Source organism: Siphateles boraxobius, unplaced genomic scaffold (assembly GCF_051911475.1).
Source record: "Siphateles boraxobius isolate OS27281-9 unplaced genomic scaffold, OSU_SipBor_1 39, whole genome shotgun sequence".
In the NCBI taxonomy this organism is placed as follows: Eukaryota; Metazoa; Chordata; class Actinopteri; order Cypriniformes; family Leuciscidae; genus Siphateles; species Siphateles boraxobius.
In genome coordinates this window covers 2560051-2573899 of record NW_027509019.1, presented here as the reverse complement: position 1 = coordinate 2573899, position 13849 = coordinate 2560051, and the positions used below count along the sequence as shown (strand labels likewise).

The window sequence follows — 13849 nt, the reverse complement described above, 5'->3', positions numbered from 1 at the left end:
GTTTAGACTGCTAGGCACCACACACACACACACACACACTGAAGCGGCTCAGGAAGGTAATAAGGCTCATGCATATTGTATGGATCAGGAAAGTTGTTGACTGCAGGACTGAACCTCTAACAGTCTTATACACTAGACAACAGGGCAATGACTTGTGTTTAATACTAAACAGCCTGCACTCTAAACAAAAATGGTGCTAAATAGCACTAAGATTGGTTCATTGGCTTGTAATCATAGGGGAACCACTTTAAGTGCCATATAGCACCTATATTTAAAGGTGCTATACAGCACCTTTGTCAAATGGTGCTATATAGAACCATAAGAGGTACCACATAGAACCATAAGAGGTGCCATATAGAACCATAAGAGGTGCCATATAGAACCATAAGAGGTTGCCATATAGAACCATAAGAGGTGCCACATAGAACCATAAGAGGTTGCCATATAGAACCATAAGAGGTTGCCATATAGAACCATAAGAGGTTGCCATATAGAACCATAAGAGGTTGCCATATAGAACCATAAGAGGTTGCCATATAGAACCATAAGAGGTTGCCATATAGAACCATAAGAGGTGCCATATAGAACCATAAGAGGTTGCCATATAGAACCATAAGAGGTTGCCATATAGAACCATAAGAGGTGCCATATAGAACCATAAGAGGTGCCATATAGAACCATAAGAGGTTGCCATATAGAACCATAAGAGGTGCCATATAGAACCATAAGAGGTTGCCATATAGAACCATAAGAGGTTGCCATATAGAACCTTAAGAGGTTGCCATATAGAACCATAAGAGGTGCCATATAGAACCATAAGAGGTGCCATATAGAACCATAAGAGGTGCCATATAGAACCATAAGAGGTGCCATATAGAACCATAAGAGGTGCCATATAGAACCATAAGAGGTTGCCATATAGAACCATAAGAGGTGCCATATAGAACCATAAGAGGTGCCATATAGAACCATAAGAGGTTGCCATATAGAACCATAAGAGGTTGCCATATAGAACCTTAAGAGGTTGCCATATAGAACCATAAGAGGTGCCATATAGAACCATAAGAGGTTGCCATATAGAACCATAAGAGGTGCCATATAGAACCATAAGAGGTGCCATATAGAACCATAAGAGGTGCCATATAGAACCATAAGAGGTTGCCATATAGAACCATAAGAGGTGCCATATAGAACCATAAGAGGTTGCCATATAGAACCATAAGAGGTTGCCATATAGAACCATAAGAGGTGCCATATAGAACCATAAGAGGTTGCCATATAGAACCATAAGAGGTGCCATATAGAACCATAAGAGGTTGCCATATAGAACCATAAGAGGTTGCCATATAGAACCTTAAGAGGTTGCCATATAGAACCATAAGAGGTGCCATATATAACCATAAGAGGTGCCATAAAGCATCTTGTTTACAATTACTTCAATAAAAATGGTGCTCGACAGTGGTTATTTGGAACCTCTTTTGGTACTGTATGGCACTTAAGAAGCTTTATAGCACATTTGTCAAATGGTGCTATATAGAACCTTTTTTCCCCTTTTTTTTTGAGGTAGTAGGGGCCATTATCATGCCAGATACTACAATTGATGAGTCAAAATATGCTTCTAAATTACACTTTTACTTACCAAATCGTGGATTGAAAGATTCAAAATCCTGTACAAAAGCTTACTGAGAAACAAAATGCATTACACTTTTTTAAAACAGTTTAATTCATTTATTTCAGTTGCAAATATAATCAATGCTTTTTAACATTAACAACACTGGCTAACAGAGTTGTATACTCTGAAAAATAAAATAGAAATTGGAACTGGAAGAGGCCCAGAAAGAGAAAAAGAGAGAGACTCCGGTCTATGCACAGATTGAGTTGTACACCCTTTTAATCGTGACAGGAAGTCCGGCTGCATCCTTCATTTTTAAAACAACGCACTCCAAAAAGGTCAGTGTCTTTTTCAGTCCTTTAGGATACTGGATCCCAAAGAGAAAATATACACAAAGGACGAAGCCCAGTGCCATTGAGATGTCCTCACTCTCCTCTGTAATTGACTGGCCATCCAACATGATGACAATGTGGTCGTACTGCATGGGATGACCCTCCCTGCAGCCTTTAAGTACCATTTTAGGTGTTGGGGTGTCAGGAGGGCAGGTCTGAACATGGCCCTGGGGGAGAGGGGATAATAGCATTAACCATATTCTCATACTTATTTGAAAGGCAAACCTTGAAAATAGTTAAATAAAACAATAAGCCCCTTGAAGCCGTGTTCTACTGTGAATTTAGAACAGCTAAGGTTGCTAAGCAACAAAGACAGTGACAAACAGCAGTTGCGCAGTAATATTAAAAGGTACACTGTGTAGGAATTTCTCCCATTTAGCGGTGAAATTGTATTTTGCATTCAAACGAATAGTGCTCTCTAGCTCCTCACTCTGCATTATGAAGTACAGTGCAGTCTTTCTCAAATTTGCCGGGGCAGTGACAGCGCCTCACTGATCTCTCCTCCACTTCTGCTGGTTTCAGTCACGTGACGCTGGCTCTGAACCAAAATGCGCTGTGGTAGGCTAGTGCTTTTTGTCCCTCTGCTATTATAGTTTTTCAAGATGGCGGAACGTCATGGATGCCTCCGTGGACTTGACCGCCCCATGTAAATAAAGATAAGAAATTCTTCGCTTACAAGGATAAGTCAGATCATTGGCAGAGGTAATTTTACACCAATGAGGACATATTTATGAATAAAGACATTAATTTTAGCTAATAAAATACTTAAACTACACAGTGTACCTTAATGTAATGCGGTCACAGGTGTATGTTTGTTGAGTAATTTACAACGGCTTTGAACGCAGCTCAGCTAATTAGAATCAAGGACCTGAACTATCAGTTTTATAATTGATTTTAACTCCTGTTATACAACTGCTCAAATACTTTTGGCCAGAAAATTTTACTTTTGGAAGAGAAAATGTATGTAATTTTCTCTTCACTTTGATAGCATAGTTTGTGTAGACCAGCAAACAAAAACTAATGTTTGCATTGAAGTGATTTGCACAACAAAATGAGCAATAAGTGTACTGTAGTGCTTGGATTAGATTTGCTTCACACACTGTAGTCAACTGTTCATGGCTCACCTCAACTTCAAACAGCAACCCCGGGTCCTCCTTAAACAGTGCAGGCAAGAGCAGAATAGCTGCTTCCAACTGTAGGCCTTTAAACAAAATAACATAATTAGGTTAACATAACATGGTGGATGCTTTTATCTAATGGGTTTTCTTTGTTTTTTAAAAATGCATTACTAAGACAGTAATTAGTACTACCTTTAATTACCCTTAACTAGAAATTAGTCATTACTATTAAGCAAAACAGATACATGCAGGGATGTATGATCTCAGGCAGATAGGGTGTCAGTCAGTGATACACTGAAAATCAGTGCAGATTTAATTACCTTTTTTCAGTCTGCCATCTTCACAGTCGTCAATCACACGCCTGAACTTCTCCCTCAGGGGGCTCCTTGAAACTTGAAGGACTTGAGGTGCCATTACAGAGAGCTGAGAGAGAATTTGTTGGTCCACATCAACATTGGTATGGTCTCTCAGATCCCAAAGGAGCTTATGTTAAGATGAAGGCAAAGTAGAAGAGACATTAAAATATAGTCATAACTCGTTTGTCATAAGTCATAATTAAGGAGGCAATTAATACACTACTGTACTTACCATTTTGGCCAGTCTGAAACATGGGAACTCAGAGATCGTCTCCTCCATGCTGTGGTTTGACACAAAATTTTTCCGGTAGCATTTTATCAGCGCCATCCTTTCTTTGAGAAGCTCTATGTTTGGTCGAAACTTCTCGGTTTCCTCCTTCATTACTCGCAGATGTTCCCTGATGCTTCGTTCATCTTCTCCTGCATCAACCTATTGGGGTAGTTAAATTGTTACAAACTCTCAATAAACTAAAACATTGGGACCAGTCACTTTTAAACTATGAGGAGAAAAGGCCTAATGGTCATTCGGCATAGACTCATTTATAACTACAAAAAAAACAAGATAGTCTTAGTTGTTATCCCACCATATTTATACTGACCAATCAACTCGTCGGAACAAGGTTCGATTTAACCAATGTGGCTCACTCTCATGGAAATACTGCAGGTGTTTGAGGTATTTGTTGTAAGAGACTGTTCTTACATGGCAGTTAGGGCACTGGTACATTGATCACAGAATACTTGATGAAGCTCACCCACAAAAGTTTCACAGAATTCCCCCAAGTCAATATCTCTCAACCATTGGCAAACTTGGACAGAAGTCCAACATGTGAAGTCTGTCATAACCTGAAGAAAGAGAGAAAATAACAAAACAAATTACAACACTAGGATGAATGTAAGCCTATAGACCTATATGCAGCAGCCCAGTGATGACAAACATTCATTATTTAATTATTTTGTGCATGTTGACAGTATTTTATGATTTATGAAGTAAAGAGAGATACCCGAAATTCCCTGTGTAAAAACATTCTAGTCTAATATGTCAACAAAATAAAATAATAATTTTCAACCTGGCTTAATGCAGTTTTTCGGTTCTTAAAATAAAATATGCAAATTAGCGGATATTTGATTAGATACAAAATACCATTTGCATATTTGGACATAAAATTTTAGAAAACCTGTAATACAAAATAATATTGTCTTAATGCAAGTAATCAACTAGGAAAGTTTAGTGGTGACATCTAGCTGTTAATCTCATAATACCCTATTTACGTTACCTTAAGTGTACTCCACACTAGCAGGCGAGACACTACATGTGAATGGTAAGACTACACAGTATCCATGGTAACGATGCAGCTAGCTATAAAGCCCGCCACTAGGGGAAAAGCCTTTAGACCATCACTATCAGTGATTTAAAATATATTAAACGGGAGTGTTATAACGTTAACATTATATCTGGAGAAAGTCAAGAAAAGAATGACCCCAGTTAACTTTACACACCTCAGTGTTTGTGAAACAACAGATAAACCTAACCGTTTCTCCTTAATGTTAACTTACACCTCTCTCTGTGTATTTCTCGAGCTTTGTCGATTAGACCAGGCGTTTCAGTATGTTTGGTTAAAACTTAACTTACGTCAATGGGATGGTTAGCGTTTTATTAGCCAACACGGTTGGTCAGGCTCCACAGCCAGCTAACATTAGCATGACACTAACAGTTAACTAGCATTAACGTCACAAAACACGGTAAAACATTTGCAAAATAAAATGAAAAGTTTCCCATGACAAGTAACTTAACGTTAATAGTATATTTCTGTCGCAGTATGCGCTATGACCATAGGCTATGACACTCACCTCGAAAAATATCTTCTTCTTTCTCTTTTTGAAGTCTGTTCGTCCCGGTTTTGATTGACGTCGAGTGAGTCCAACGACAGTTTTCTTTGAGGAATGCGGCGCTCGCGCTCGCGCTCGCTCACGTGCACCTGACCTGCACAGTGCACACCATAGACATCATATGATGTCTATGGTGCACACTACTCGGCGCGTAGGTTTATATGTTTGAATATATATATATACATATTTTACATATTTTGTAGGCTAAGTAGAAACTGAAACACGTTTTTAAACATAACTTCTCTCCTCACTCATTTTAGGCTAATTATTTTACTAGGCCTACCTACACAACAACAAAAAGCAATTAATATATGAATATAGCTTTTTATTGAAGTTTGTGACATAGCCTATGACTTCACTTCTACATAATTCTTTTTTATTTTTTCAAAAAGTCTTGTGTGGGGGCCTTGGAATATAGGCTATGTGCTTGTGTTCAGGAAAATTTACAGTATTTTAATGTCGTTTTTCTAATCCTATCACCAACTAAACTAAGCCACTAAGAGAGAGAGAACCTTTAAAGAATTGTAGGGGCTTAACGAGTTATTTGTATGGCAGTGGTGCCATATAGCACCTCAACCACCCCAGAGAACCGCTGAAGAACCGCTGAAGAACCAAACAGGGCTTAACAGGTTCTTTAAATGGCAGTGGTGCTATATAGCACCATAACCACCGCAAAGAACCCCTGAAGAACCGCTGAAGAACCATTTGTTTTTAGAGTGTGTTTACAGCATAAAATAAAAAAAATACAAATACAATTAATCATAAATCACAAAACGATTGAGGGTGCTTTGATCAGAATTTGTAGGGTCGATCATGACCATTGGAAGCAGTATCGGCCGGTACAGATCACTGTTACGGATTGATGAAATAAATAATTATATAGGTACATTATAATATTTATTTATCATGCCATATTATTTATGTATTTATTTAGCTATTCTTAACAACACTGTATATTAAGTTTTTAAATTAATAGATGAGAAAGAGTGAATTGACATTTATTGGCAGGCAATATTCCATTCTGTAGATCTACAGCTTTTAGAAATACAGCTTTTCTGTGAAATTAATAATAAAAACCAGAACAAACCGTCACTGTGTGTGATTTAAAACAGCACACTCATAAAGGGACACTATTATATTACTATTACTATTATATTAAGAGATTGAGTTTTGAGAATAGGTTTTAAGCTAAACTCCTAGAGGACTTCTTGAAGGATTCCTAGTGCTAAGATACATTATTCTGTGAATACAATTCTGAAATGTATTCTGAAATGAAACATAAAGAACGTAATGTGTGACTGGCCATATTTATGACTGGGTTTATGAAAAATCAAACCCAGAGCCTCATAATCAGTCGACATGGCAACATGTATTGCACTGCGCTGCATATGTAGTGTTCAGCTTTATGTTCAGCACTATAGTAGATTGAATGTATGAAACTGAAAGAGTAATAGTAATGTTGCTTTGCTCGACAGCTTTAGATGGCCACTGACATTTCATTCCAGTGATATACAAGCCTGAAAAACACCCTTTCAAACAGAAAAAGCAGAAACTGAACGTTAGAAAGCAGGTCGTAACACGAGCATATAGTACATGTTGTAGAGGCTCAGGGTTTGAGCAGGACCCTACAGCTGTCAAGCTTTATTTATAATGCACTTTATATAATATAGATCGTTTATATAAACAGGAGATTAACAGAATCAATGATGCAAACTTCATCAAATGTGAGACATTCAAATCCGAGTAGGTCCTACATCCGAGTTTACTTTGCTCCCATTAAAAAAGTACATTCTATATAGTATGCATATGGTTAGTATATGGTTAGCACACTTCATCTCTGCAGAAGTAAAGCACATCTGGGTTCTGCTTTGTCTACTGTTTTTCGCATGCTATATAGGAGGGAAGTATTTGGTTTTGGAAGCAGCATTAGTGAACACTACAGGACATGTCAGCTTCACCAGTGTATTTCATGTCATGAAGTGGACCTGACTCAGAAGACAGCATAGTTGTGGTCTTATTTTTAAACTCTCTGTGAACTCAGTCACCTTTTCTGGGTTGCTGTAGTTACTGTCGCCAGAGATACGGCACTGAAGACGGGACAGCGTATATAACCCCATTACAGCCTCGCTCGCGTCTGTCACCAGAACATTCTGTCAAAGGCTAAATCTACTGAGAGCGTTTGCCAAGCCTCAAGTCTATGAGTTTTTCTGACTGGACTGGACTGACTCGTTATTCTACAGGAGGTTTATAAGTCACATGAAGACATTATTAGCAGTCAATGCATACAAATGTTTGGTGCACATATTACACCAATCTGTACACTGCAAACATCATCATGTACGATGTGTATTTGGTAAGAGATGTAGATGACGGTGACGGATGGGTGCCATATAGACTGAAATACAAGTGTATTCAGTGTAAACCCTCTTAAGGAATGTTCAAGAAATAGTTCATCCAAAAATGCAAATTCTGTCATCCTTTACATCCTCATGTTTATTCAAACTCAAATGACTTTCTTTCTGTGGAACATGTTTATGTTCCTGTTTAGTACCATAAGAAGCCTACTGTCTCAAGAGGAGATTGACAAGAACACCTTTCCAAACAAACATGGGCTCATGCATATGTATATGAGCTGGTGAGAGACTCTCGGCTCTCGCTGTCTCTGTAGGATTCTGCGGTGTAGCTGGAGTTTGTGATGATATTTGACTCTGCCGGAGGACTCTGAAGTGTTGCATGTGATATTACATCATTCCTGGACTTGAGAACATAGCAGTGGTGTTTCTGCAGATGTGACTGTGTAAATGGTTGGGGAAGCTACTTTGAAACTGGAACTTCTCAAGCTACTCATAATTTAAGGCATGCTAGGCCTTTAAAAATGCAATCAGCAATACAAGCTGCTAATAAAAAAATATTGAACTGCACGGAAGCCATTTAAAGGGGCAATATCTTTTTAAATGTATCAGATTGTTTTACAATTGTTAAACAATGAAGATCTCAATTAGTGTAGCTCAAATATTATTAACTTACTGAACATTAAACTAGATAAATGTACACTTAATACAATTTAGTTTTTATAACAGTTGAAGTAAAAAAAATATAGTGGTGAAAAGAAGCATCTACTTTATAGTTAGTGCAACATAGTAGGGTGATGTGGCATTTGGTGGCACTAGAACATTATTAAATGGAAAACAATAGGTCATTATTTATAATAGGAGTAGTAAGGTCACTAATTTAAGTTATGTTGCTATACAACACAGGTGAACAGCACTTTGTGATGTTTTCGACACGATTACACGACAACGATATGCGTAAAACGGAGAAGTTTTTCCTTTGAGTTTTCCGCGTTCAGACGACGCCATTGTCAAAACGATTCCCATTCACACGGATCCGGGATAACGACAAAAAACGCTGTATTCTGCTGCCACACCATTAGATGGCGATGAAACACTGTAGACCAGGGATGGGAAACTCCGGTCCTCGAGGGCCACTGTCCTGCAGAGTTTAGCTCCAACCATAATTAAACACCCGAACAAGCTAATCAATGTTTTCAGGATTACTAAAAAATATTTTTTGTCAGGGTTGAAGCTAAACTCTGCAGGACAGTGGCCCTCGAGGACTGGAGTTGCCCATCCCTGCTGTAGACTGAAGACGTAATACGCATGTGCATGACAACATCGTTTTCACAGATTCAAGTTTTTGTTGTTTACACGGAGACTGTTTTCAAAAACTTGGACTTTGAAACCTGATTTCAAAAGTTTGCATTTTCAGGCATCTAAAACGCTATATAAACAAATGGTCAAAACGCATAAAAAGTTGTATGTTTTTAGTTGAAAAGGGTGTGGTGTAAACAGCCCCTAAGTTCCTTACCTTCACTAAGTGTTAGTCTGGTCTCGTTTTGCGTTAATGTTTATTCTGTAATGCCTGTTGGATGTGTATTAAACTCGTGCCTTCTTCATCTGTCTGTCTGATCCTTGCTAACAGTTATAACTGTGGGAAATGTTCCCTCATGTTTGTTGTCAGCTACACTCTTCAGGTAATTCTTAAGGCACAGTCATAGTAGCATAATTTCACAGGTGAAGAAAGTGGAAAGTGCATGAGCCCAGTGTGTATTCTGGGGTGTAGCCACTATTGTTAGCTTTGATAACATTGGAAGGTGGTAGGAGAGCTAATTGTAAGACAAGGGTTATATTTATGTTCTTGAGGTGAGCAATTGTACAGAACTGGCTGAGCAAACGGGTAAAACAAGTGCCTCGTCCAATGTTAATTGTGTAGTGATGTACACAGGCCTGTGAATTTTAGTGATGGCTTTGGCTTCAATGCAAACAATTTGATAAGTGCAGAAACACAATGTTAGGAGCTTAGCTTGAAAGTGATGATGTATTTAATTGCTGACTGGAGCTACGTCTTCGTTAGATGAGTATAAGAATAGGGGGCCGAGCAATGAACCCTGAGGTACCCCGGAAGTTTAGACCCTGTTCCCGAGACCAGAGCCATGCAGTTCCAGCGTTATCCAGTTCAGAGAAGGTAGACAGGAGTAATTGAGTGTCTTACAGATTGCAGGGGCTGTAATGACTAGTTGATGACTGTTCTGCAATTAGTTGACACGTTGGGTGTATCTCGTCAACAGTCCCATGACAATTCATAGTGACAGCAGGATGAAGATTTCTCTGTGCAGAAACTATATCCCAGTGTGGATGCATGTGTTAGTTTTATGAAACAGCCTTACTGTATATAATTGTACTTTTGAGAAAGTGAAAATAAAGGAATACCAGAACACTTTTTTACACAAAGCACATTATACAGTACATGAGCCATGCTGAATGAGCTGCAGACATCTCAGATGGTTTGCGGGTGTTAACTTACTAGTTCTTACAAACTGACCTGAAAGAAATCATCCAGGGTCTGACAGAAACTATAAGTGAGTGAAACAAAACTGTTTTTGCATCTTTTATATGACTATTTAAAGGAGTAGATCACTTCAGAATTAAGATTTCCTGATCATTTATTCACCCCCACGTCATCCAAGATGTCTTTCTTTCTTCAGTCGAAAAGAAATTAAGATTTTTGAATTAAACATTACAGGAGTGGAGAGAACGCCCATGTCAAAATAAAAGCCCACATATCTCAATTGACAGCTTCATGCTGCTTAAAGGATTAGTTCACTTCAGAAGATGTTCATGTCTTTCTTTCTTCAATCGAAAAAAATGAAGGTTTTTGAGGAAAACAATTTTCTCCATATAGTGACTTCGATGGGGTCCAATGGGTTGAAGGTCCAAATGTGAGTTTCAGTGCAGCTTCAAAGTCTCGACACGATCCAAACCGAGGAATAAGAGTCTTATCTAGACAAACCAGCGGACATTTTATAAAAAAAAAAAACATTTATTTACTTTTTAACCAGAAATGCTCGTCTTGCACTAGCTGTGATTGTCCAAACATTACGTAATCACGTTGAAAGGTCACGCATGTTCCGGTTAAAAAATTTAGGGTGAAAAACTCCATCTCATTTTCTCCTCCAACTTCAAAATCATCCAAAATCGTTGTTTACCTTTTATTTATTTATTTTTTGTTAATGGCTTTTTTTTCGACTTAGTCTTTGCACGTTCGCTTTGTAAACACTAGGTTGGTTCTCCCTCCTTCATCATGCTTGACCTTTAAATGTGATTAAGTAATGTGTGGCAGATCGCAAAGCTAATGCAAGAAGAGCATTTGTGGTTAAAAAGTATATAAATGTTTATTTCTTTATAAAATGGCGGATGGTTTGTCTAGATAAGACTCTTATTCCTCGGCTGGGATCATGTCGAGACTTTGAAGCTGCATTGAAACTCACATTTGGACCTTCAAACCATTGGACCCCTTTGAAGTCACTATATGGAGAAAATCCTGGAGTGTTTTCCTCAAAAACCTTAACACGGACATTCTCTCCACTCACACATTCTTCATCAACACAGCACTGGACAGAAACAGCAAAGACCGCAGAAGATGTCCTGCATATTAAATCAACTACGTGAGGTAAGCATTAAGATGCTAAATGACAATTAGTAAGTTAGTTGTGGAAGAAATCCTTGTCCAATCTAGCTCCTGGAGGGCCACAGTCCTGCAGAGTTTCTCTCCAGCCCTCATCAAACACACCTGAAGCAGTAGTCAATGTTTTCTGGAGGAAAACAACACCGGCGTGTGTGTGTGTGGAGTGTCTCAGGTGGTACAGCACGAGGAACATGCATTATTCATTACACCTGCAGGATTCTAGATTGGCTGAAGAAGGTTTTTGTTATGAATGGTGGTTTACAGATATGAGACATGTTTGTGTATCAGTGAGCTCAGGCTGAGAGATTTAGTGAAACCAAGTTCAGATCCAAAAACTAAAGAACAAAGACAAGATTCTAAAACTCCATAAAATGTCAAGTTAAGCAATTTCATGAGCAGGGAAAACGTCTTCGGGTTATGACTGTAACCCTTGTTCTCTGAGAAAGGGAACGAGAACTGCGTCGAATGACACTTTGTGGGAACGCCCTTAGCGTAGCGTCTCTGAAGCATGAATGAAACTAGACCAATCCTGATTGGTGTTGCGTCATGACCTAATGTGTGACGGCATAAGTGGAAGCTACAAAAGGACGCCGGCACACAACAGTGTTAGCTTCTGTGATGAAGCAAGCGGTCCCAGGCAGGGGAAGGCATGGCGAAGGGACACAGTTCTCATTCCCTTTCTCAGGGAACAAGGGTTACAGTTGTAACCCGAGACGTTCCCTTTCGAGGGAACTCGAACTGCGTTGAATGACACTTTGGGGGAACGAGTACCCACTATGCCACAACGCGCCCTGCCTGTCCTAGTGTGAAGCTGCTCACAGGCACACTTAGGATGAGAGCACAAGAGTGCCAGGCGTAGACGGAATGTCCAGACTGAAAAAACCTAATAAAGGTGAGGGGGTGGCCCATCCCGCTGCATCGCAGACTTCCTTGATCGGGGCCCATGAGAGGAGGGCTCTAGAGAACGCCATGCCTCTGGTTGAATGAGCCCTCACGGCCAAAGGTGAAGTCAAATTGCGCACCTGGTAGGCCAAAGAAATAGCATGGACAATCCAGTTGCTGATGGTCTGTTTGGAGGCGGGAAGACCCTTCTTGGGCGACCCAAAACACACCAGCAACTGTTCTGACTTCCGCCATGAAGAGGACCTCTGAATATATATTTTAAAGCTCTGACAGGGCAGAGCAGATGAAGTCTCTCCTCATCTGCCGTCATGTGAGGTGGAGGATGAAAAGCCCGAAGAACCGTAGGCCGTGCCACATTAGATGGCACCTTGGGCAAATAGCCCGGCCTGGGATGTAAGATGGCTTTAATATCACCTGGAGCAAACTCCAGGCACCCATGGGATATAGAGAGCGCCTGGAGATCTCCTACCCTCCTCAGAGAAGTAATGGCCAACAGAAAAACACCTTTAGGGAAAGGTTGTTGGCCTCAGCCGACTCCAGTGGTTCGAAGGGGGCCTCGGCCAACCCTTCGTGAACCACCGCCAGGTCCCATGTGGGAACCCTTGTACGAGCCACAGGCCTCATGCTCCAAGCCCCATGGAGGAAACTTACGACCAACTGCTGTCCCCCCAGGGGCCCATTACCCAGAGGAGCGTGGAAAGCCGCAATGGCAGCCACTTACACCTCGAGTGTGGACAGGGTAAGACCAGCTGAAAAGCAATCTTGGAGGAACTCCAGAACTGAAGCCACTGGGCAGTTAACTGGATCCACCTCATGCTCTCTACACCAATAAGTAAAGACATTCCACTTTAAGCCGTACAATTTCCTCGTGGAGGGAGCTCTAGAGCTGAGTATGGTCTCCACTACTCCAGCTGATAGGCCGACCTCTAGGTACTGTGCCCCCTCAGGGGCCAGGCCCACAGTTTCCATAACTCGGGCCGAGGGTGAAATATTGAGCCCTCTGCCTGTGTCAGCAGGTCCCTCCTGAGGGTAATCTCCCATGGAAGGCCGTCTAGGAGCGATATAATGTCTGGGAATCATACTCAGGCCGGCCACAACGGGGCTACCAGCAGTAGACTGATCCCGTCGCGACGGACCCTCTCTAGAACTCCCTGGAGCAGAGCGATCGGGGGAAATGCATACAGACGCAGCCTCGGCCACGAATGCACCATAGCATCCAACCCCAGTGGGGCTGGATGAGAGAGGGAGAACCACAGTGGACAGTGGGTCGTCTCTCGAGACGTGAATAGGTCCACTTCCACTGGGCCGAACCTCTGAGATATCGACTCCACCACCTCGGGGTGGAGTCTCCATTCCCCGGGCCTCAGCCCCTGTCTCGACAGGATGTCTGCTCCCTGATTGTGACTCCCAGGGATGTATGATGCTCTTAGAGATAACAATTTCCCCTGGGACCACAGGAGGATCTGATGCACCAGTCTGCATAGAGGGCGAACCTCAGACCCCCCTGATGGTTTATATAGGCCACTACCGACATATTGTCTGACCTCACAAGGACAT

General features: G+C 40.8%; 2 protein-coding genes across 4 annotated transcripts in view; one reads left to right on the top strand and one right to left on the bottom strand.

Annotated features, from left to right (window-relative positions):
* The window catches only part of schip1 (schwannomin interacting protein 1), a 338762-nt gene that overhangs the window by 60320 nt on the left and 264593 nt on the right, over positions 1-13849 (top strand). The window lies entirely within an intron of this gene.
* LOC143703881 (sterile alpha motif domain-containing protein 3-like) overlaps positions 1654-13849 on the bottom strand; it is a 38172-nt gene continuing 25976 nt past the window's right edge. The window contains exons 1-6 of one of the 2 annotated variants that reach the window (XM_077197356.1): positions 5327-5392; positions 4231-4321; positions 3711-3908; positions 3443-3605; positions 3129-3205; positions 1654-2171 (exon numbers count right to left, since the gene is read on the bottom strand). In XM_077197356.1, coding sequence (XP_077053471.1) covers positions 1863-2171; positions 3129-3205; positions 3443-3605; positions 3711-3860 — 699 coding nt within the window. In that variant the 5' untranslated portion in view covers positions 3861-3908; positions 4231-4321; positions 5327-5392 and the 3' untranslated portion in view covers positions 1654-1862. Of the gene's footprint in view, positions 2172-3128; positions 3206-3442; positions 3606-3710; positions 3909-4230; positions 4322-5326; positions 5393-13849 lie in introns of those variants that run through there. The other variant, XM_077197357.1, reaches the window with a different exon arrangement.